General features: G+C 37.3%; 1 protein-coding gene across 1 annotated transcript in view; it reads right to left on the bottom strand.

The window, feature by feature from the left end:
• Positions 1–24,246, bottom strand: part of LOC122808699 (alpha-2-macroglobulin-like protein 1) — a 1,234,219-nt gene that overhangs the window by 1,024,903 nt on the left and 185,070 nt on the right. Inside the window, exon 6 of the mRNA XM_044079685.1 lies at positions 21,225–21,393. Coding sequence (XP_043935620.1) covers positions 21,225–21,393 — 169 coding nt within the window. The remainder of the gene's footprint in view (positions 1–21,224; positions 21,394–24,246) is intronic.

The following is a 24,246-nucleotide window of genomic DNA, read 5'->3' on the forward strand; positions in this document are numbered from 1 at the left end:
TCATAAGTGCCAGACTGATCATCTCTTTTTAAATTCTCATTCTCCTTCCCTTTGTCTTTTGTGTCACTGTGCTCTTCTCTCTCTCTCTCTGTACATACATTTATATATATGTATATATACATGACAAAAATGGTAATCCCATCCTCAGTTATCATCTTTGCTGTTCTGATTGCTTGTCTAATTTCCTTTTGCTTTATCTGATACTGCAGTCTTTCTTCCTTGTGTTTTCATAACTGATGTATTACTTTTCATTGCCTCTTATTAGTAATAATTTGTGCATGCTTCATACAATGGTGTATTGCTTCTGTTATGATAGTTTTAATGTCTGCATTTTCTTGCTTTCTAACAAGGCTTTCCCTTTCCTTAAATGTTACTGTACTGTCCATAAACTGCAGTTGCCGTTGACTGTGTTGAAACTGAACACTGCTTCATGATGGGGCTATCTTGCATCATTTATACAACCTGAATTACACATTAAATTTATTGGACACACACTATATCATGTTGATGTAGACTGCAAATGTAATACAAGAAGGAAGCAAGTGTAATCCCACCCCCCACCTCAATCGCTTTTCATTCATGGGTGCTCCAACATCACTGTTATCATGACCATTCCCACTTTGCCAGTACCCTCCCTCAGACTCCACTACATTGTTCCAGGAAGTATGTTGAGTTGCACTGTGCATTTCATACAGTACGTATTGTCGTACAGTCAGTGGCTAGTTCAAAGTAGAATATTTAGATGTTTGACAACTGTCTTCTGATAAGCATCATGTACAGAGCTTTTAAGGATGAAGGGCAGCCATAACTTGTTTTGTCTGTATGGCTGGCCTTATTAATTTATGATGCAGGCAAGATGAATATAAATAGAAGAAAAAAAAATAACTGCTGCTGCCAGGGATTGCTTGCTGTCACTCTTCACTCTCACTGTGTGTGTGTGTGTGTGTGTGTGTGTGTGTGTGTGTGTGTGTGTGTGTGTGTGTGTGTGTGTGTGTGTGTGTGTGTGTGTGTGTGTGTGTGTGTGTGTGTGTGTGTGTGTGTGTGTGTGTGTGTGAGAGAGAGAAGCTGAAGTGCAAGTATGGACTTCCATTTCACTTCTCCATTACACTGAGCTCTCACACCATCCCATAAGAAGTTTTACTTCAAAAATGTGGAAATATATTCTGACTGTATACACTGTGGTCATACCTAGGCCTTGCAGGTGTAACCACAATGATTGATTTCCCAATATTGTCAGGATTATTCAGATGGCCATACCTGTACACTGTGCAGAGTACTGTAGAAGGCCATCAGTATTCATAATTAATGTATTGCTAATGAGAGTCCAGATTAAAGAGCTGTTATTATGAAATATTTACAAATCTGGGTTACACATTAATGACCTCAGGTCCTACTATTTCAGATTGTGGGTTTTACAAGTCTGTAATAGTGACAGCAATGTATACAGCTTAACAGATAGTGAAACATAGTAATGCAGAGCATAGTAATGCAAGTATTAATGTGATGCTTTCCACTTTATATCACAGGTGACCTATGAGGGTGATCATTGTCCCCTTCACAATCTGAAGTCAGTGACTTTTCAGACTCTGATGATGATGGTGGCCAAAGTGAGACACAACTGGGAGTTGCAGTGGCTGAATCTGTCATAGAGGTTTACACCCTCTTCTGCCATGATTATCAGCATACACTGTAAGTATGCCTATGCATAATTAGTCCCCTGAAGCCACAGATATTAGATAGTTGGAGGATGGGGACATTGAACAGAGAAGTGTGGTTACTGTGGCTGCAGTGAGCACTGACACTGGCCATATCCAAATAGTTGGTGAGGCAGACACATGGAGTGATAGGGGTATTCACAGGAGGCCTGATGTCCCTACACCACTTGTTGCAGATGTTTCATCACATGTCACTCGGCATATGTTTAGGACCATCATGGAGGCACAGGCACATTCTGAAAGGACCTCCAGATGAATGGTCAGGGTTATGGATGCAGCACTGTCTGACATCTGTGACTGCCTCCACTGTGTTGCTGATACCCTGGAGTGGTTGACTGATGCAGTAAAAAGACTTTGGTATGAGACAGATTGTACATTTTCTGCCCTGTAACACTCATTGTCTGTGAGTTGAGCATCAGACATGTGGATGTAGGTCAGCAACTACATCTTCTGAGAGTCCACATGACCATGCACAATCATACTCCCATAGTGACATTACATCCAGTACTCCAGAGGGGAGTTTGCTGTTCACACCAAGATGTGGCAGGTCATGGACTGATGGTCCTGGGCAGTCCCATGGAGGACACAGTATCTGCAGTCAGCAGTCACCCTCAGGTAGTAGCCAAGCATCTGGCCTTGGGCATTGAGGTGCCAGTGCAATTCCTGGTAGAGCCAGTTTTCATGATCGGGATTGGAGATGATAAACTGTCAGGCTCTGTCAAGCTTGGCTCAATGTTGTCCAACATACATTCATGTAGGGCTAGCATTGAGCTTGGCTGTGTTCACATGGGGACACACATACCACTGTCACAATCAAGTCACCTACAAACACAGATGGCACATTTACATGGTCCATCTTGCCTGCCCCCCTTTCTGACTCACACACACGCTTGTTAAACTGTTGGGTCAGCCTAGGCCTCCTGCACCCTCATACAGCAGTCTGTGCAAGTGGTGATACCTGCGCCACATCCCTGCCATGATTCTCATCGATGGAGGGAAATGAATCTATGCGTCTAATGCACAGGGTGACTATCTGAAATAATTTGTATTTGTTTTATCCATTGTTGACTTTGATATGCTACTTGTGCTGGTCAGTCACACATATTGTATGCTGCAATTTGTCATGAGTAATCCACATTATGGTGTGTACCTCATGGTCGATGCTGTTGTAATAGCTGTGTAGTCATACAATAAAAGGTGTCTCGTGCCACTGTTTATGTTTCACTTTCAAGATTGTGTAGGACACAGTAATTGTTCACATTTATAATACAACCATCAATGTCAGAGTACATGATGGAATGACAGCAGAGAAGGGAAGTATCATCAGAAAGGTAAAACAGTATAATATCATGGCGCCATATGTTAATATGCGTATAATAGGCTAACACAAGAAGGGGTGTCTTTCATCCTAGATATGCATCCCTAACCTCTGGCAAGGTCTGATACCCTTGATAAGTGTAAACAGTGTTTTTTTAAGCTTATGCATGCAGAAGCCAGGGCATGCAAGCTGAACCATCTACACTTCATCTGTGTCCATTAGAGTTATTTGTCCTAAGGCAGTTATCATTGTTGTGTTCCCCATCCTGTCCTGTAACTTGTGCATGATTTGCATAATGGCAGAACTGTGCATCACATGCATGGAGAGCCAGTTACATATTGGGTGTACTGTCTGGACTACATACCTGTCTCTCCAGCATGTCCTGTTAATACCATAGTCAAGGTATAGGTGTGTAAGACAAGTAACTCTTGTGCTAGTCCTTTCTTGGATATGCAGGAGGTACACAGTGGTGTCTGACAACTCCCTGCATGGGAGGCATGCACCTCCCTTCCACAGCATGCTGTACACTAGCAAGGCAAAATTGATACCTGCAAGGATGGACAAGTTTACTGTGCATGCACAGGCATCCAAATCTTCACTGCACATAGTGCTTACAGACAGTGGGTTTGAGGCTATCAATCACAAGGGTGCAGCAGTATGACCCTAATTTTGCTGGAGCTGCACACTGACACATTTTTAGGTATGCTATTGTGACCTTGCCTAATAACAGCATTATAGTTAATGCACATGACAAATGCTTGAGAAAGCATCATACTCAATCTACCATCTTATGCCACACTGCCAGTAGTCTTTTACCTTAAGGTTGACAACATACAGGTGATAACATGGTAAATTTAAGCAAGAATCTTTTGCTAATGTCATTATCACTGACTTCTGATGAAATGTGAAATGAATCCCCAACCCTGTACTACTACTTCACACAAACACAATGTATGATGGATGTGATGATATTATGAACCTTGATTCCATGCTCTTTCACACATCAGTCAATACATATTACAATGAGTGGGTTGCCTATATGTACACATCACCTCCTACTCCACCCAAACCCACATCACTCATCTGCACATGTGCAGAGGTCCTCACCAGACACATAAGTAAACACCAGAAACATCAAGACACCCAGAGACAAGCCCACTATACATAATCATACCTCTGCAAAACACAGTACACATCACTTTCCTTGTAGACTCCTGTAGTTGGAAAATTTCCACTTATCGTTAACACAGAGTCTATATGGATGCCTTTCAGCTTGTTGAATCACTCCATCTATTTAATTTGCATAATATCCACCTGCTCAAGGGGTGTGTGCAAGCTGCTAAGCTCTCTTTACTGAATCTAAAATGTTTTGCACCCATGTACACAGAAAAAAGTCTAGGTTTTATTGAATTCCCTCATATGTCTTGTTTATGGCATTAAATGCAGACACTAGAGCTTTATTCTTTAAGATTCATCTGCCAGAATCCCTTATTTGCATCTTCTATCAAAAAGAAATTATCATTTGCCATAGAGGAAACCACTTATTCAAACTGTTAGGAATTTGTCTGTGCTCTTTTTTAATTAATTTATTTAGCTCTTATAGATCAATAGATATATGAATTTTGTCTTGCTTTTTAACATTAACCATGCATTTCTTCCATTTCATCTGTTCTAATTACTTTCTAATGACACCTGACCTTTCCAGTGTTTCCAAATTCTGTTAATTTCCTCCTGAGTGATGTTGGTTCTTTCTGTGGAGCACTTATCACTGATATAACAACAATATTTATCAGCATGTGATATTATTCTACCAGAATTACTAATTCTAACCAATAAGAGTCATGAAATATATAATGTGTCTGTTTAAGCAGTATCTGAGATCTTAACAGCATTGCAGTTGTGAGTATGCAAAGGATTATCTCCACTAACTGACCTTTTTTAACATTGTTGTCCTCCATCAAGTCAAACATTTCATAGTATTAGAATGTCTAGCTTAATGCTAATGATCTGAAAACTAGATCTTGTGCTTATTTTTTATGTTTGCATGTCAGTATAATTTTTCTAAGTGCACTTAGTAGGTAGTAGGTTAACAACTTTTTGTTAAGCATCTATAACCACAATCCATTAAAAGTATCATCAGGCATAATTTTGGACTTTACACCTGTTTCTAACTTAAATTCAAATTTCGTTTGCCAGATACCATCACTTCTTGCAAACAGTATGACTTCTACACTTATATAAACATCTGTGATGCATTTTGGACTTGTCACAGCTCGGTTCACTATTATAACACCTAAAATAATGTTTTCATATTTCTCTTTAATAATTTGCAAAATCTTCTGAGCAGACTTGCCTTTCCTTTTATGCTGAAAAAGATTCCTTTAATCACAGCTTCAGTAAAATCTAATTAAGTAAAGGACATGTTTTCTCTCATGCTTATAGACATAACCCCCTTAACTGTCCCTGATTTTCAGGGCTGTCCCTGATTTTGACTCAAAATTTAGCTGTTCCTCTTTAATCCCTCCTAAAATTGGTGACTTTTGGAGAAAAGGTGATGAATTATACTTAATAAATAATGACAATAATTAAGAGTCATAGACTTCTTTTACTTCAGAAAATGTATATTTATTGTAATTCTGTTCTTCTGTTAATGTCTCAGGTAAATAGTACTACTATTTTAAAAATGCACCTGATTGCCCCTGATTACTTCTAGATTTGTTGCAAAAACACCAAAAGGAAGACAACAAAAAACACCACAAAGGAAAGCTTCACCACACAGACCATAGAACTTCAAAACTTTATTCTGGTACCTCGGCCTTTCACCTTCTTGGAGTAATTTACACATCAAACTTGGTCCACTTTATGCACCCAGTGCTCCCATTAAACAATTAAGTATAAAATCACCCTAGTAACCAATAATTTATTAACCAAAATCTCTTTAAACCAAACATTAAAAACATGTTGTTAGAAAGAAGTTTTTCTTGCATATTTTTCTCCATAAGAAAAACACTACTTCATATACCATAAATACACACTTACAAAGTTAAATTGACATCCAAATTCATTCTCAGGTTTGATGTATAATTTAGTCCAAGAAGGGGAAAGGCCATGGTACCAGAATAAAGTTTTGAAGTTCTGTGGTCTGTGTGGTGAAGCTTTTCCTGATTCTGCTCAGATTTGTCCCTTATTGGTTTAAAGCTATGCTTATAGTCACAGATTTATACAAGGCTTAAATTTTACTACGCTATACTTCTACTACATTGCACAGCCATCTTTCTCCTCACTGTTACTTTAATGTTTAAAAAAGGTCAGGTTTGCTTCTGTTAATAGACTGCCCATTGATTGATAATTTCCTATAACAGAGACCGTTCCTGTATTAATGAGTCCTGTGGCACACCATATGTACACACTTTGGCTTAGTTCATCAACTTAGTAACATTATCATATTAAGTCTCAGTAGGATTTTTTCCTAATAATAAACAAAATCAAGTCAGTTCAAGTAGTATAATTTGTGAACACCTAACTATAGCTATTTTATCGTTCTCTTTCTATTGAAAAGTAAAATTGTTATACACCTTCAGGATTTCAATCACAGTAGGGAAAGGAAATATACATAGTCCCATTTTCAGTCTTCTCAAATATTCTGCTCACTACTTGGAACAAACTGAAATTATACAACTTATTATACAACATTGTAGCCATCTCAAAAACCTGGCTAATACCTCATATTTGTGACTCTCAAATCCTCCCGCCTGGATTCCAATCCCTCAGACACGATTGCTTAAATAGAAAAGGGAGTAGGGAAGCCTTAATCTACTCTAACCTGCTATCCATCACTCCCTACCCCAATCCTATCCCTCCATTCAACAATGCAGAACTAGTAATAGGCCTACTAAAATAAATAACCACAAAAGCATTTGTATGATTGCCCTCTACATCCCCCCTAGTAACAACACTACTACTCTTGAAGAAATTCTCCTCTGGACCTCTACCAATATTAAGCTAGAGACATTCATACTTGGAGATGTAAATATCGACTGGAATAAAATCAACAACACTAATCCCACCATAACCATCAATCTATTTAACTATACCCAACTAACTCCATTACCAGACCCAACAAAACAAACCCCCCAGGTACCACACTAGACTGGATTCTAGTATCCCATCCTAATAAAGTCTTAAACTCTAGCATTATACCTGAAACTATAGGAGACTACTTGCCAGCTTTCATACACCGAGCTACCCACTCCTCTCCTCACCTACACCAATATATCCACACACATGACCTCACAAACTTTAACCAGACTACTTTCTCTGACTCCCTAAAGCAAACAAACTGGAACCCCCTAAAAACTCTTCCACTAGACAATGCCATAGAATTTTTCAACTCGGCCTTCTTAAACATCCTCAACTCCCTAGCTCCACCAAGAACAAAAAGAGTAAAAACCAAGAACACCCCATGGCTAACCAAAGATACAAAAAAAGTATGCTAGAAAAAGATAAATCCTGGAAAACATACAATCAAAACAAGCAGCCAGAAACTTTTCTTAAATATAAACAACTCCGTAACCTCACTAAAAAACAAATCATCAGAGACAAACAGTCCTAATATATCAAACTCCAATCTAACAAATCAAAAAACCCCAAACATTTCTGGAATTCCATTAATTCTCTTCTCAACCCAGGTACCAAACACAACCCCTGCCCTGACAACAGCAAATCTGATCCTGAAATAGCCTGTCTATTCAACTCCTTATTCATCAACTCCATAGCAGAACTGTCCAAGACCTTCCCTAACAATAGCCCTTCCCCTCAACCTGTCCAATCATCCTCATCCCCTACACCACCCTCTTCCCCCAATCCTCCTCCAATATTTGTCTGCCTCTCACTCCTTCAAACTGGAAGTCTGTTATAATAAGATTTCTAAATTTGCAATCAAAGCTAAATTCTCCTCCCATCATTGTACTGCCCTTCATTTGTTAAATTGGCTTGAACTCTCCAACCATCTAGACTATCTCCAAATTACTACAACCCACAGACTAATTTTTCAACCTACTAACTGTCCAGCACTAACCAACATCCTTCAACCTTACACCACTCAGAGAACTCTAAGATCTATTCACCAAAACATAATCACTGTCCGCAAACCCAATCGTCCTGCTGGTCAGCTTCTTCTATCATTTTCCTTAGCTAAAAAATAGAATTCTCTTCCTTCCTCTCTAAGGACTTGTAAAAACTTTGAAAACTTTAAAACTCAGCTACATTCCTACCTTTCCTCTAAAAGGAAATCCAGCTGCACTATCCCCACCTAGCCTAATAATCAATCAACCCCTTAAACTCCTGACTAACTCTGAGTACAAGCTAACCTAACATAAATGTACATATTGTAAATAACATAATTGTATGTATTATAAATAACCCATCCCACCTTTTTGTCTCTCTTTTCCTGCTAAGTCTTTATTCTTCCTCTCAGTTAAGTTACCACTGCCATCCTAAATATTTAGGTACTATGTAACCAAATAATTTATTCCTGTTCTCTAGCATTGAATGAAATTGTAATTGTGTCTTCTTTACTATGATTGTATATGTAACTAAACTAAGTAATGTGGAGCTTTTCTCCCCGAGCCTCCACTGAAAACGTGCTCCCTGAGCCCAGTGGACCTCCCCGATCATCAAACTGGAAATAAATAAATAAATAATAAATTATAGAGTCCTTTAGTTAGACAATTGCTCTGTCAAGTAGAATGTTTGTACTTATAAACACATACAATTGTCAATTGCATGACTTCCAGCACAATGTAACATTTGGATATTTGCAAGGATGTTTGGTTATCAATGAGTCTCGGTGTATTTTAAAACCATGTGACCTTTATGCCTATACTTTATAAAAATATGAATAACATATAACATTGCCCTGTAAATACATTTTAACTCTGAAGTTAGCCTGCCTGCACAATTGCATTTGTTCAAGATTGTCATATGGGGGGGGGTGGCCAAGATGCCAGTCTGACAGCAGCAGAAATCCAAAGCTCTGCTTAGATTTTAATATTCTGACAGGAAATATGTTTTAATTTTCAGAAAAATATAACTAAAAGTATACTAAAAGAAAGATTAACATAGACTATTATTATGATAAAAATTAATACATAGTCAAGAGAATTTTTTAATTATTCCTGTCAAGAAGTTTTCTACTGGAAATTTCAACATGAGCAACTCGAAGAACCCACACCAGGAGAGTGCAGTGAAGAAAGAACTACATCTTATAATAACAAACATCCAAGAACTGTCACTAAAAACATGAGCAACTCGAAGAACCCACACCAGGAGAGTGCAGTGAAGAAAGAACTACATCTTATAATAACAAACATCCAAGAACTGTCACTAAAAACATGAGCAACGTGAAGAACCCACACCAGGAGAGTGCAGTGAAGAAAGAACTACATCTTATAATAACAAACATCCAAGAACTGTCACTGAAAACATGAGCAACGTGAAGAACCCACACCAGGAGAGTGCAGTGAAGAAAGAACTACATCTTATAATAACAAACATCCAAGAACTGTCACTAAAAACATGAGCAACGTGAAGAACCCACACCAGGAGAGTGCAGTGAAGAAAGAACTACATCTTATAATAACAAACATCCAAGAACTGTCACTAAAAACATGAGCAACGTGAAGAACCCACACCAGGAGAGTGCAGTGAAGAAAGAACTACATCTTATAATAACAAACATCCAAGAACTGTCACTAAAAACATGAGCAACGTGAAGAACCCACACCAGGAGAGTGCAGTGAAGAAAGAACTACATCTTATAATAACAAACATCCAAGAACTGTCACTAAAAACATGAGCAACGTGAAGAACCCACACCAGGAGAGTGCAGTGAAGAAAGAACTACATCTTATAATAACAAACATCCAAGAACTGTCACTAAAAACATGAGCAACATGAAGAACCCACACCAGGAGAGTGCAGTGAAGAAAGAACTACATCTTATAATAACAAACATCCAAGAACTGTCACTAAAAACATGAGCAACGTGAAGAACCCACACCAGGAGAGTGCAGTGAAGAAAGAACTACATCTTATAATAACAAACATCCAAGAACTGTCACTAAAAACATGAGCAACGTGAAGAACCCACACCAGGAGAGTGCAGTGAAGAAAGAACTACATCTTATAATAACAAACATCCAAGAACTGTCACTAAAAACATGAGCAACGTGAAGAACCCACACCAGGAGAGTGCAGTGAAGAAAGAACTACATCTTATAATAACAAACATCCAAGAACTGTCACTAAAAACATGAGCAACATGAAGAACCCACACCAGGAGAGTGCAGTGAAGAAAGAACTACATCTTATAATAACAAACATCCAAGAACTGTCACTAAAAACATGAGCAACGTGAAGAACCCACACCAGGAGAGTGCAGTGAAGAAAGAACTACATCTTATAATAACAAACATCCAAGAACTGTCACTAAAAACATGAGCAACGTGAAGAACCCACACCAGGAGAGTGCAGTGAAGAAAGAACTACATCTTATAATAACAAACATCCAAGAACTGTCACTAAAAACATGAGCAACGTGAAGAACCCACACCAGGAGAGTGCAGTGAAGAAAGAACTACATCTTATAATAACAAACATCCAAGAACTGTCACTAAAAACATGAGCAACGTGAAGAACCCACACCAGGAGAGTGCAGTGAAGAAAGAACTACATCTTATAATAACAAACATCCAAGAACTGTCACTAAAAACATGAGCAACGTGAAGAACCCACACCAGGAGAGTGCAGTGAAGAAAGAACTACATCTTATAATAACAAACATCCAAGAACTGTCACTAAAAACATGAGCAACGTGAAGAACCCACACCAGGAGAGTGCAGTGAAGAAAGAACTACATCTTATAATAACAAACATCCAAGAACTGTCACTAAAAACATGAGCAACGTGAAGAACCCACACCAGGAGAGTGCAGTGAAGAAAGAACTACATCTTATAATAACAAACATCCAAGAACTGTCACTAAAAACATGAGCAACGTGAAGAACCCACACCAGGAGAGTGCAGTGAAGAAAGAACTACATCTTATAATAACAAACATCCAAGAACTGTCACTAAAAACATGAGCAACGTGAAGAACCCACACCAGGAGAGTGCAGTGAAGAAAGAACTACATCTTATAATAACAAACATCCAAGAACTGTCACTAAAAACATGAGCAACGTGAAGAACCCACACCAGGAGAGTGCAGTGAAGAAAGAACTACATCTTATAATAACAAACATCCAAGAACTGTCACTAAAAACATGAGCAACGTGAAGAACCCACACCAGGAGAGTGCAGTGAAGAAAGAACTACATCTTATAATAACAAACATCCAAGAACTGTCACTAAAAACATGAGCAACGTGAAGAACCCACACCAGGAGAGTGCAGTGAAGAAAGAACTACATCTTATAATAACAAACATCCAAGAACTGTCACTAAAAACATGAGCAACGTGAAGAACCCACACCAGGAGAGTGCAGTGAAGAAAGAACTACATCTTATAATAACAAACATCCAAGAACTGTCACTAAAAACATGAGCAACGTGAAGAACCCACACCAGGAGAGTGCAGTGAAGAAAGAACTACATCTTATAATAACAAACATCCAAGAACTGTCACTAAAAACATGAGCAACGTGAAGAACCCACACCAGGAGAGTGCAGTGAAGAAAGAACTACATCTTATAATAACAAACATCCAAGAACTGTCACTAAAAACATGAGCAACGTGAAGAACCCACACCAGGAGAGTGCAGTGAAGAAAGAACTACATCTTATAATAACAAACATCCAAGAACTGTCACTAAAAACATGAGCAACGTGAAGAACCCACACCAGGAGAGTGCAGTGAAGAAAGAACTACATCTTATAATAACAAACATCCAAGAACTGTCACTGAAACATGAGCAACGTGAAGAACCCACACCAGGAGAGTGCAGTGAAGAAAGACCTACATCTTATAATAACAAACATCCAAGAACTGTCACTAAAACATGAGCAACGTGAAGAACCCACACCAGGAGAGTGCAGTGAAGAAAGAACTACATCTTATAATAACAAACATCCAAGAACTGTCACTAAAAACATGAGCAACGTGAAGAACCCACACCAGGAGAGTGCAGTGAAGAAAGAACTACATCTTACAATAACAAACATCCAAGAACTGTCACTAAAAACATGAGCAACGTGAAGAACCCACACCAGGAGAGTGCAGTGAAGAAAGAACTACATCTTATAATAACAAACATCCAAGAACTGTCACTAAAAACATGAGCAACGTGAAGAACCCACACCAGGAGAGTGCAGTGAAGAAAGAACTACATCTTATAATAACAAACATCCAAGAACTGTCACTAAAAACATGAGCAACGTGAAGAACCCACACCAGGAGAGTGCAGTGAAGAAAGAACTACATCTTATAACAACAAACATCCAAGAACTGTCACTAAAAACATGAGCAACGTGAAGAACCCACACCAGGAGAGTGCAGTGAAGAAAGAACTACATCTTATAATAACAAACATCCAAGAACTGTCACTAAAACATGAGCAACGTGAAGAACCCACACCAGGAGAGTGCAGTGAAGAAAGAACTACATCTTATAATAACAAACATCCAAGAACTGTCACTAAAACATGAGCAACGTGAAGAACCCACACCAGGAGAGTGCAGTGAAGAAAGAACTACATCTTATAATAACAAACATCCAAGAACTGTCACTAAAAACATGAGCAACGTGAAGAACCCACACCAGGAGAGTGCAGTGAAGAAAGAACTACATCTTATAATAACAAACATCCAAGAACTGTCACTAAAAACATGAGCAACGTGAAGAACCCACACCAGGAGAGTGCAGTGAAGAAAGAACTACATCTTATAATAACAAACATCCAAGAACTGTCACTAAAAACATGAGCAACGTGAAGAACCCACACCAGGAGAGTGCAGTGAAGAAAGAACTACATCTTATAATAACAAACATCCAAGAACTGTCACTAAAAACATGAGCAACGTGAAGAACCCACACCAGGAGAGTGCAGTGAAGAAAGAACTACATCTTATAATAACAAACATCCAAGAACTGTCACTAAAAACATGAGCAACGTGAAGAACCCACACCAGGAGAGTGCAGTGAAGAAAGAACTACATCTTATAATAACAAACATCCAAGAACTGTCACTAAAAACATGAGCAACGTGAAGAACCCACACCAGGAGAGTGCAGTGAAGAAAGAACTACATCTTATAATAACAAACATCCAAGAACTGTCACTAAAACATGAGCAACGTGAAGAACCCACACCAGGAGAGTGCAGTGAAGAAAGAACTACATCTTATAATAACAAACATCCAAGAACTGTCACTAAAACATGAGCAACGTGAAGAACCCACACCAGGAGAGTGCAGTGAAGAAAGAACTACATCTTATAATAACAAACATCCAAGAACTGTCACTAAAAACATGAGCAACGTGAAGAACCCACACCAGGAGAGTGCAGTGAAGAAAGAACTACATCTTATAATAACAAACATCCAAGAACTGTCACTAAAAACATGAGCAACGTGAAGAACCCACACCAGGAGAGTGCAGTGAAGAAAGAACTACATCTTATAATAACAAACATCCAAGAACTGTCACTAAAAACATGAGCAACGTGAAGAACCCACACCAGGAGAGTGCAGTGAAGAAAGAACTACATCTTATAATAACAAACATCCAAGAACTGTCACTAAAAACATGAGCAACGTGAAGAACCCACACCAGGAGAGTGCAGTGAAGAAAGAACTACATCTTATAATAACAAACATCCAAGAACTGTCACTAAAAACATGAGCAACGTGAAGAACCCACACCAGGAGAGTGCAGTGAAGAAAGAACTACATCTTATAATAACAAACATCCAAGAACTGTCACTAAAAACATGAGCAACGTGAAGAACCCACACCAGGAGAGTGCAGTGAAGAAAGAACTACATCTTATAATAACAAACATCCAAGAACTGTCACTAAAAACATGAGCAACGTGAAGAACCCACACCAGGAGAGTGCAGTGAAGAAAGAACTACATCTTATAATAACAAACATCCAAGAACTGTCACTAAAAACATGAGCAACGTGAAGAACCCACACCAGGAGAGTGCAGTGAAGAAAGAACTACATCTTATAATAACAAACATCCAAGAACTGTCACTAAAAACATGAGCAACGTGAAGAACCCACACCAGGAGAGTGCAGTGAAGAAAGAACTACATCTTATAATAACAAACATCCAAGAACTGTCACTAAAAACATGAGCAACGTGAAGAACCCACACCAGGAGAGTGCAGTGAAGAAAGAACTACATCTTATAATAACAAACATCCAAGAACTGTCACTAAAAACATGAGCAACGTGAAGAACCCACACCAGGAGAGTGCAGTGAAGAAAGAACTACATCTTATAATAACAAACATCCAAGAACTGTCACTAAAAACATGAGCAACGTGAAGAACCCACACCAGGAGAGTGCAGTGAAGAAAGAACTACATCTTATAATAACAAACATCCAAGAACTGTCACTAAAAACATGAGCAACGTGAAGAACCCACACCAGGAGAGTGCAGTGAAGAAAGAACTACATCTTATAATAACAAACATCCAAGAACTGTCACTAAAAACATGAGCAACGTGAAGAACCCACACCAGGAGAGTGCAGTGAAGAAAGAACTACATCTTATAATAACAAACATCCAAGAACTGTCACTAAAACATGAGCAACGTGAAGAACCCACACCAGGAGAGTGCAGTGAAGAAAGAACTACATCTTATAATAACAAACATCCAAGAACTGTCACTAAAAACATGAGCAACGTGAAGAACCCACACCAGGAGAGTGCAGTGAAGAAAGAACTACATCTTATAATAACAAACATCCAAGAACTGTCACTAAAACATGAGCAACGTGAAGAACCCACACCAGGAGAGTGCAGTGAAGAAAGAACTACATCTTATAATAACAAACATCCAAGAACTGTCACTAAAAACATGAGCAACGTGAAGAACCCACACCAGGAGAGTGCAGTGAAGAAAGAACTACATCTTATAATAACAAACATCCAAGAACTGTCACTAAAAACATGAGCAACGTGAAGAACCCACACCAGGAGAGTGCAGTGAGGAAAGAACTACATCTTATAATAACAAACATCCAAGAACTGTCACTAAAACATGAGCAACGTGAAGAACCCACACCAGGAGAGTGCAGTGAAGAAAGAACTGCATCTTATAATAACAAACATCCAAGAGCTGTCACTAAAAACATGAGCAACGTGAAGAACCCACACCAGGAGAGTGCAGTGAAGAAAGAACTACATCTTATAATAACAAACATCCAAGAACTGTCACTAAAATGGACAAATTCGAAAACAAAATGGATATTATCACACAAGAATGCAGTAAACAACTGGAACTTCTAAATGGAATAGTAAAAAAACAATCAGAACAGATTCTTGCCTTAGAGGAAACAGTAGCTGACCTGGATACTAGAGTGACAGAAAATGAACATCACAATGAATTTTTTCTGAAACAAAATACCAGGCTGACTGAGAAACTGGAAAACCTTGAAAGTAGATCAAGGAGGAATAACATAAGAACATATGGTATTCTTAAGAAAGAAGAGAGTGCTAACATGATTCAATTCCTTAATAAGTGGTTTTCGTCAGCACTAAACATGCCTGAATCCCTTTTTTTTGGAATTGAGAGGGCTCATCGGTCCCTGGCAAATCCTGCTTTGTCTCTGAGTTCATCAAACCCCAGGTCTATAATAGTTAGATGCCTTTCCTCACAAGGTAAGAAAGTGCTGAAATCATCTTGGACTAATTCCCCTATCAAGATGGGTGAAAAAGTTATTTGTTTCGACAATGACTACACCTCTCCAGTCATATCCAAAAGAAAGGAGTGTGTTCATCTAATTAAGTCATTGAAAAAAGCCAATATTAAAGCTGAAATTCTTTTGCTTGCAAGAATAAAAATCACCTTGCCAGAAGGAGTGAAGATCTTTGGCTGCCTACAAGAAGCAGTAGAATTTATCCAAAAGAAGAGAATACTGCCAGACATGGAAGAAATGGAATGGTCATCTCAGAGTTTGAAGAGACAGGCAACAAAAAAAATGGATGGTCTGTGAAAGTAGGAGCAAATAAAACTAAGAAACTAATGGAAAATGAATACATTCCTTCTAATTTTAAATGCTTTGTTTTATGAATCATAATATATTTGATTCTGAAAAGTCTCTGTACTGTAAGGTAATGTGAATCATCTTTATTATTAACTTTCTTTTTTCCTTTCTATATGTACTTCTTCTAATTACATGTAATACTAAGTATTTAAATAACATTCTGTCTCTTTCTTTCTCTCTCGCTTCTTTCTAAGTATTCCTTTTTGTTACTAATGTTCATTTTTATCTCTTTTCCCACTATAAGTACTTTACATATTTTTCCTTTTAACTACAAATGATATATGTCTTCCAATTCTTCTGTAGTAGTATAATTTGACTTAATACCAATGTGCATTTTTTCTAGTGGATCATTGGTGGGTTAACAATATGTTTCTGATTGTTTCTAACTAGATGTTTTAGACTCTTTGTTTAGACACATATAAACATTAATACAGCGCATTAATGGTGTTTTTTAGATGACTACATATAAGTTGTAGAAACATATACTAAGTTCATCTTTGTTCCTCTGGTCTGGTTAATTGGTGGGTAAATGATTGAAATGTTATAAAATGACTTATGATTTGAGGCAGCTGTTGTTACTTCTAAATAGCTGTTTTTAAATGAAAGGGTTAATTTTTTCATGATGTTGATGTTTTGTGGGGAAACTGGTTGTCTGTGTGACTCTACTCATTGCAGAGATTCATGCCATGCACTGACATGGCAGCTTGGGTATTTTTTTATTTTATTTTTTTGCTTTCTGTAAACTCTAAAAGCTTCAAGATTTAATTTCCTACTGAAAATGCATTTTCCTCACTAGGGACAACCGCTGCTATGCATTGATCTATTTAGATACTTTTTTAGCCACAGGGTCATCAATAAGTGTACAGTCACCTCTAAATGATGAATGGGTAATCCAGCAAAAAACAGCTCCACAACGTCAATGGAATGCATCTCCAAAACGCCAATGATAAAATGTAGTTCATTTATTGCAAAGCAAAACAATAAGCCAATGCCACTCAAATTGAATGGTTTAGTGCTTTCACCCATGAAAAATGGGCTTCTTCAGGTTCAATTTGAGTGGCGTTGGCTTATTGTTTTGCTTTGCAATAAATGAACTACATTTTATCATTGGCGTTGTGGAGAACTGTATTAATGTATTAATTTAGCAAAAGTTGTTTGTAAAAAAGAACTGCAAACCATTTGTTATAGAACTCATAACATTTCTCATAAAAAAGAAAGGCAAAAACTGGAAAACCTTTTGAACAAATACTGATAACTTCTCATGGGTAAATGATTCTTTATCATGGATGCATGTAAATATTGTACATATGTTTTTGAAAAAAAAGACTGTTATATGAGCTTGGAGCATTTCTCCCCAGGCCTCCCCTGAAAATGGGATGTTACAGCCCGTAAACTATCCCAGTAATCAAATGCAAATAAATAAATTAATTAATGAATTAATTAAATTAATTAATATATAAATAAATGCACATGATCTTTCCTTCAGATATAATAAAAAATAAATTTTGATGTAATATGAACATGAACTGCCTCCTTCATCTTGAAGAGAAGTCACAAATGCACATTGTGAAAACACACAGGCTATCAGAGTCAAAGGTATGTAAAAGCTATTCTTTTCATAGTTATTTCTAAATGATCATGTCTGTTCCATCCTGACAGTTCTTTAAAATACTTATAATGAATTATACTTGAACTGGATACTCAAGTCTACAGTTCATATAACTATATATACATATATATATATATATATATATATATATATATATATATATATATATATATATATATATATTCAGATAAATTTGATGGCACAACATTGCTGGTGTCAGTAAATGTAGGTTTTATGGTTACATCTTTCAAGTGAGAAAATATAGAGGAAAAACACAAGATGTACAGCACACAAACAAAAGTTGTAATTAACATTTACTATACAAAGCACATTCTATGGAATGCAGAAACTCACAATATACATATGAGTTTATAATGGATAATTGCCAGTGAGTTTAACTGATCATTTTAAAAAAAGTAGTCACAGATGGAAAAGAATACGTTACATTTGTGATTACCAACAGCAAACCTATAAACAACTTTTTATGCCCCATCCCTATGCAAATTAAATATACTAAATCCAGGGTCACACACAAACTTGAAGAAAGGACAAAAATCTTGAATTATGTAAGAATTGATATAATGAACTTCAATTGTTGCATATTTCATCAAACTGAACCAGGAACAAAAACCACCAGCTGTTTGGCACGTGATGAAGTGTGTACCCGATGACTCATATAAGACTTAGAATATCTATGGGCAAATATATTCTTGGCACATGTTGCACTTCCACTCTGAAATATAACCATATACCCACCTCTAATGGAAAATGAGCAGAATTCAGCTTGCCAAAACTTCACCATCAGATGCCTGCAAAATGCTGTCTTTGATTGCTGTACATCCTATGCTGCTTCTCGTTACAGTATATACACAGTAAATTATATTGAGAAATGTAATCAAAAGAATCCTTTTAATTAAATACAGTCTGTCTTCAAAACTGAAAATTAGTTTTGATTAATCCTTTAAGACTGTTATGAATATTGCAATTTAAATGAATAATCAAATCTAGATGGTGAGGGTGCAATTATTCAAAGTAAACCATTAATTTTGAGAATATATAAGTATAGCTTAGTTTAATTGCTATTGTATTATGTTTATATATGACAAATATCTAAAAGCATGCAATATGTTTTCAATTGCATTATGTCGTACATAACATTATAGTTAATACAATATTGCAACAAATATTTTTTGATTCAATTATATTACTAGTTCTAAACTATTTTAATATTGTTTTTAGTTCTGAATGTATTAACTTGATCTATGGGTAATACAAACAATAGGAGAGATAATAGAAATCCTGACATTATGTGTTTTGTAATTATATTGCATTAGAAAGAAAACAGCCTACTTATAATTAATTTATTGTATACCTATGTATTATTTGAATAAATGTGAAAAATAATACACATTTTAAAAGATATAGAATTGTGACTCTTGAATTAAACTGAACTCTTTCTGTTTCAGCATTAATTATCTTACAATTTTAGTTGGTATCTACTTCTCTGAAGTACAGGCTAACACTTTAGAAGGTCCTTGGCTAAAAAAGTTTGCAGATGACTACAAACTAGGAGCCATAATCAAAACTCCTAACGATGTGGACATCCTACAAAAGGGCCTCACTGAGACAGATGCCTGGTGTCAAAGCCATGGCCTCAAGCTCAATGCCAAAAAGTGCATTGTCATCCCTTTTGGTAAAAACTATGTACCCATGAACTACCATATAGGCTGTAGTCTACTTAAAACCAAAAGTGTGATAAGAAACCTTGGGGCACAGATGGACAGTAGTCTTTCCTTTGATAATCACATCGCCACAGTAGTCAGGAAATCCTTCTACGTGGCACACCTCATCACAAAATGTCTCTCATACAGGAAAAAAAGAGGTTATTGTTCCCCTCACTCATCACTCATTAGACCTATTATACAGTACAATGCCCCTTTTGGTATGTACCTCACAAGACATCTACAACAACTGGAAAGGCCACAGAAATACCTCACAAAGAGGATTACCAGCCTCAAACAGATGCCCTACGCAGACCATCTCAAAAAACTCCAGCTTTAGTCTGTCGCATATCGCCTACTTAGAGACGATCTCTGCCTAACATACAAAGCTATGTCAAACCCAGAGATGTTAGACGTGCTCCACTTAAAGAAATTCCAATCCCTCTGAGCTACATGCTCTAGGGACCTAAACCTTGTCACCACAATAAACAAAACATGCTGGAGGGATAGATTCCTGTCCCAGCGACTTTCCATACTCTGGAACAAACTACCTATGTATATCAAACAAAGCTCCAAATTAGCACTCTTCAAGAAAAATCTTGATGATTGGATGGGAGATAGGAAATTCAACCCAGGGATCACTTCTGTGGCTCTGTTTGCAGGGGCACAGGAAAATAATTTTATTGGGTGGCAAAATCCAGGGTACCATTTGGCTAGGCTTATATAGGCCCTAGGGCCAATAGCCTAGTACCTACCTATGAACCTATGAACCTATGTTTAGAAGTTATATGCTCTCATATTGATGTCACTCTTTTAATATTATTACTAGTTTATAAAACATACATTCTAATAGATGTTTAGGTGTTATATCTGGCACAGACAATTTAATTATCTTTTAAAAAATAAAGAAATAAGTTATGGTCTATGATTCAGAAATGTACAGCACTGTCTGCATTCCAGTTTGTAGCAGAGTTGCTCAGTGCATTAACCTTCTGTGATCCTTTGATCCTATAAATGTGATTCAGAGACATGCATATTAGCCAATAATGTAGTCTTATCTCATCACACCTAACATGTCTGTTAATAGCAAATGGTAGATTATGGGATTATGGCCATTTTTAGCTTGAGACGTGTGGCTGTGGCTAAGCACTTTAATGAATTCTTGGGCTGGTCAACAAACATATGAAAAACAATAAAATAAATGTCATCAATTGCCAGACAATGGAAGATTGCTGACTTCATAAACAAGGATTCAATAAAATAATTTTCTTGGGTGGCGAAACCGGGGAATTTTTTTGGCTAGGCTTATATAGGCCCCAGGGCCTCTAGCCTAGTACCTACCTATGGACCTATAAAGTTAGCATTTAGCACTGTTGAATGATATTCCCAATAAAAATTCCACAAAGTACAGCTTCATTGCAGGTTGAAAAGCAAAAGTATGGCACATTCAATAAGATGTGGTGATATCATATTTCAGAAGAATCAATCTTTATATATTAATCATCAGAAAGACTAACAGATAAGCTAAAGTTACCTCCTTAGCATGCATGAGTACATACAACTTGAATTAAAAAGTGGACTCACCATAGTTTTCCACAGTAATTACTGTGTAAACGTTATCACCATTCCATTTCCTAGCATGTATGGTGTAGTCACCCAACATTGCATCTTTAATGAGCTGCAAGGAAAACTCTGCAATGCCGTGAAGTGGTTTCAGTTGTAGCCATTGGCCAATTCTGTTATTTTGTGGGTCCTAGAGAGACAAGATATGTAGATTATTCCAATCAACTCTTGTTATAGCAAACATTTTCCAAGCTATTTGTTTTCAAGATACATAATTCATAAGAAAAAAAAAACTGGTAAGTTTTCTTTGTGCTGGTATATCAAGATAATTTAGTAATATTGTTAAATGTCATAAAATACAATGTTTTCAATTAATTATATGTTGTTCTTATGTGAAGGATAACTTTCTTTTGGCATAATGTTTAAAGTCAATTGTTCTTATTCTTAATTATCTTGTTTCTACTAAAAAGTGTAAAGCTTCTGTTTCCATGCATTCAGACTTTAGTATTGTGAATAAACCATAATCCTTCACTCTTTGGATGTTCTTTCAGTAGTGCTTATTGTGTTTGACTGATGCCTATGTGAGCTAATATTTTGGTTTAACATACCATCAACCTAAGTCAGTTTCTATATTTTGTTTATTATTCCTGTCAAAAACAGTAAGACTAGATTGTAATATTTTATGCTTGTTAGAATAGTGTTTATTTTCCAAGCACTAGAATATTATTCTCTTATTAACCACTACTCCAAGAGTTCTGAACATTACGATTTCTTGAACTTCTCTCCCTCCCATTAAAAAAAAAAAAACAACAGACCACAAGGAAATATGGTACTTGTGAACAACAAAGATGCTGGCTGAGGATCCTGAAAAATCAGGAAAAAAGAACAATGTGCTGTAGATATATGAACACTTGAAAATGAAATATATTATTTGTTGTATTGTTGAAGTTGTCTTGGTAGTTTTTAAAATGTACTTTTAGGAATTTAAAAAAAAATGTATGAGCAGTTTTATATTGTTTTTAACATTTAATGTTGTGTGTGATGCATATTCATGAGTTTTATGATAATGAGGTTTTAAACAGATTGCTTCATTTTATTGGTCAGTTTGTATGTTAGGAGGGTATAAAACCTTCAAATTATTTGGGCATCTACATCTGATGAAGTTTAGAAACAAAAATGCTGTGTTTTAATGTGTCTGTGTTTATGTATTTGTGCTTGGCAATAAAATTGAGTTAACTGTTTTCCAACTGGCTGTATTCAACTTATTTTGGTACATTGAACTTGGTTACATTTAATTTAAGACTGTGATTCTTACCCCAGTAGTTAACATTATGAGGAATTCAATAAAGCCTACATGGAGTAATTTTCCATGTAGGCATAGTGCCATGGCCCCAACATGGAAACCGTCAGCTTTGAGATCCAGTAAACAGAGCAGTGGGATGTGCATGAGCATGTGGGCACAGAAGTATATGTAGAATGCAAACCACCTCATAAGCTGGTGAAATCTATGCAAATGCAAAAACTCCAGCTTTACTCCGTCGCATATCACCTACTCAGAGGCGATCTATCTGCCTAACATACAAAGCTATGTCAAACCCAGAGCTACTGGACATGCTCCATTTAAAGAAATTCCTATCCCTCTGAGCTACACGCTCTAGGGACCTAAACCTTATCACCACAATAAACAGAACATGCTGGAGGGATAAATTCCTGTCCCAGAGACTTCCCATACTCTGGAACAGACTACCTATCTATGTCAAACAGAGCTTCTCATTAGCACTTTTCAATAAAAATCTTGATGATTGGATGGGTAATAAGAAATTCACCCTGGGGATCACTTCTGTGGTTCTGCTTGACAGGGGCACAGGAAAATAATTTTCTTCGGTGGAGAAAGCCAGGGTACCTTTTTGGCTAGGCTTGTATAGGCCCTAGGGTCAATAGCCTAGTACCTATCTATGAACCTATGAACCTATGTGGGTGATTTCTGATCCAATATGCAGAAAGCACCCGTGTAGGTGCCGTGTTGGTGTCAGAGATGTACATGGAAAAAAAACATGTACTGAAATGTAAATTTTAAACAGGGGCTGTAAAAGTTCAAAAAGAAGGTTGGCTATTGCACTGTAGGCATGCAAATGACCAAATCAATGGCCAGTGAGTCAGAAAGCAATGCAAATCATTTAAAAACATATATTTTTTTAATACATATTTCATGTTTGCGCAGCACACAAACATGCCATTATGGAAAAAAATAATTAAAATGTTGAAAAAGACATTTGCAAAAATAATGCATTATAGTGCCCTGCATGCAGACTGTACAATGGCAGGTTTCAGTGGTTGTTAAGAAGGCAGGCCCTGGAGAAGTGACGTATCCAGTTCAAGTAGATGTATGCAAATGAGCTGTGATTACTGAATAGGAAAAAGGGCCACTCCAACCATACTCAATACTCTTCACTCCGTAATATGCAGTAGGCCCCAAGGCAACAAAATCCACTGCTTTATGCAAGGGAAATGATAAACACTGGGGTCATAGCACAGATGCATGACTGTCAATGCTAGAGTCCTCCACCCCCAACACACCCATGTTCCCATACAACTGCAATAACATTAGTGTTAGCAAGGTACTAGCAGCAGACAACACAATCCCAGGGCTATACCAATCAACCCGGTGACATGTTCCATTTCCACAATATGCAGGGGTCAATTTCCTATGTATGTCTGTAGTCGATAGTGTCAGGAATTAAACTGCACTGTGTGAAACCAGTTGTGGCTTAGTGGGCTAAGTACATTACTATGGTTGATGGTGTACATGGTCCGAGACTGGCTACACCTACTATTTTGCATGTGAGCCACACCTATAGTAGGAGTTCTGCAGACTGTCCATTATGTCACTATTTGTTACTGCAAGAAAGATAGGCAAAGCCAGGGACAATAGAGGGACAGCGGGCCACAGATATGGACAGTACATAGCTCTGAATAACCTAGATGGTGGCTAGTAGAACAGCAGGTTGTAACAAGTCAGAGTAGCAGCAGGGTGTAAAGGCTG

The sequence above is a fragment of the Protopterus annectens genome, chromosome 8.part0, assembly GCF_019279795.1.
Source record: "Protopterus annectens isolate FY-2018-M chromosome 8.part0, PAN1.0, whole genome shotgun sequence".
NCBI classification, from domain to species: domain Eukaryota; kingdom Metazoa; phylum Chordata; order Ceratodontiformes; family Protopteridae; genus Protopterus; species Protopterus annectens.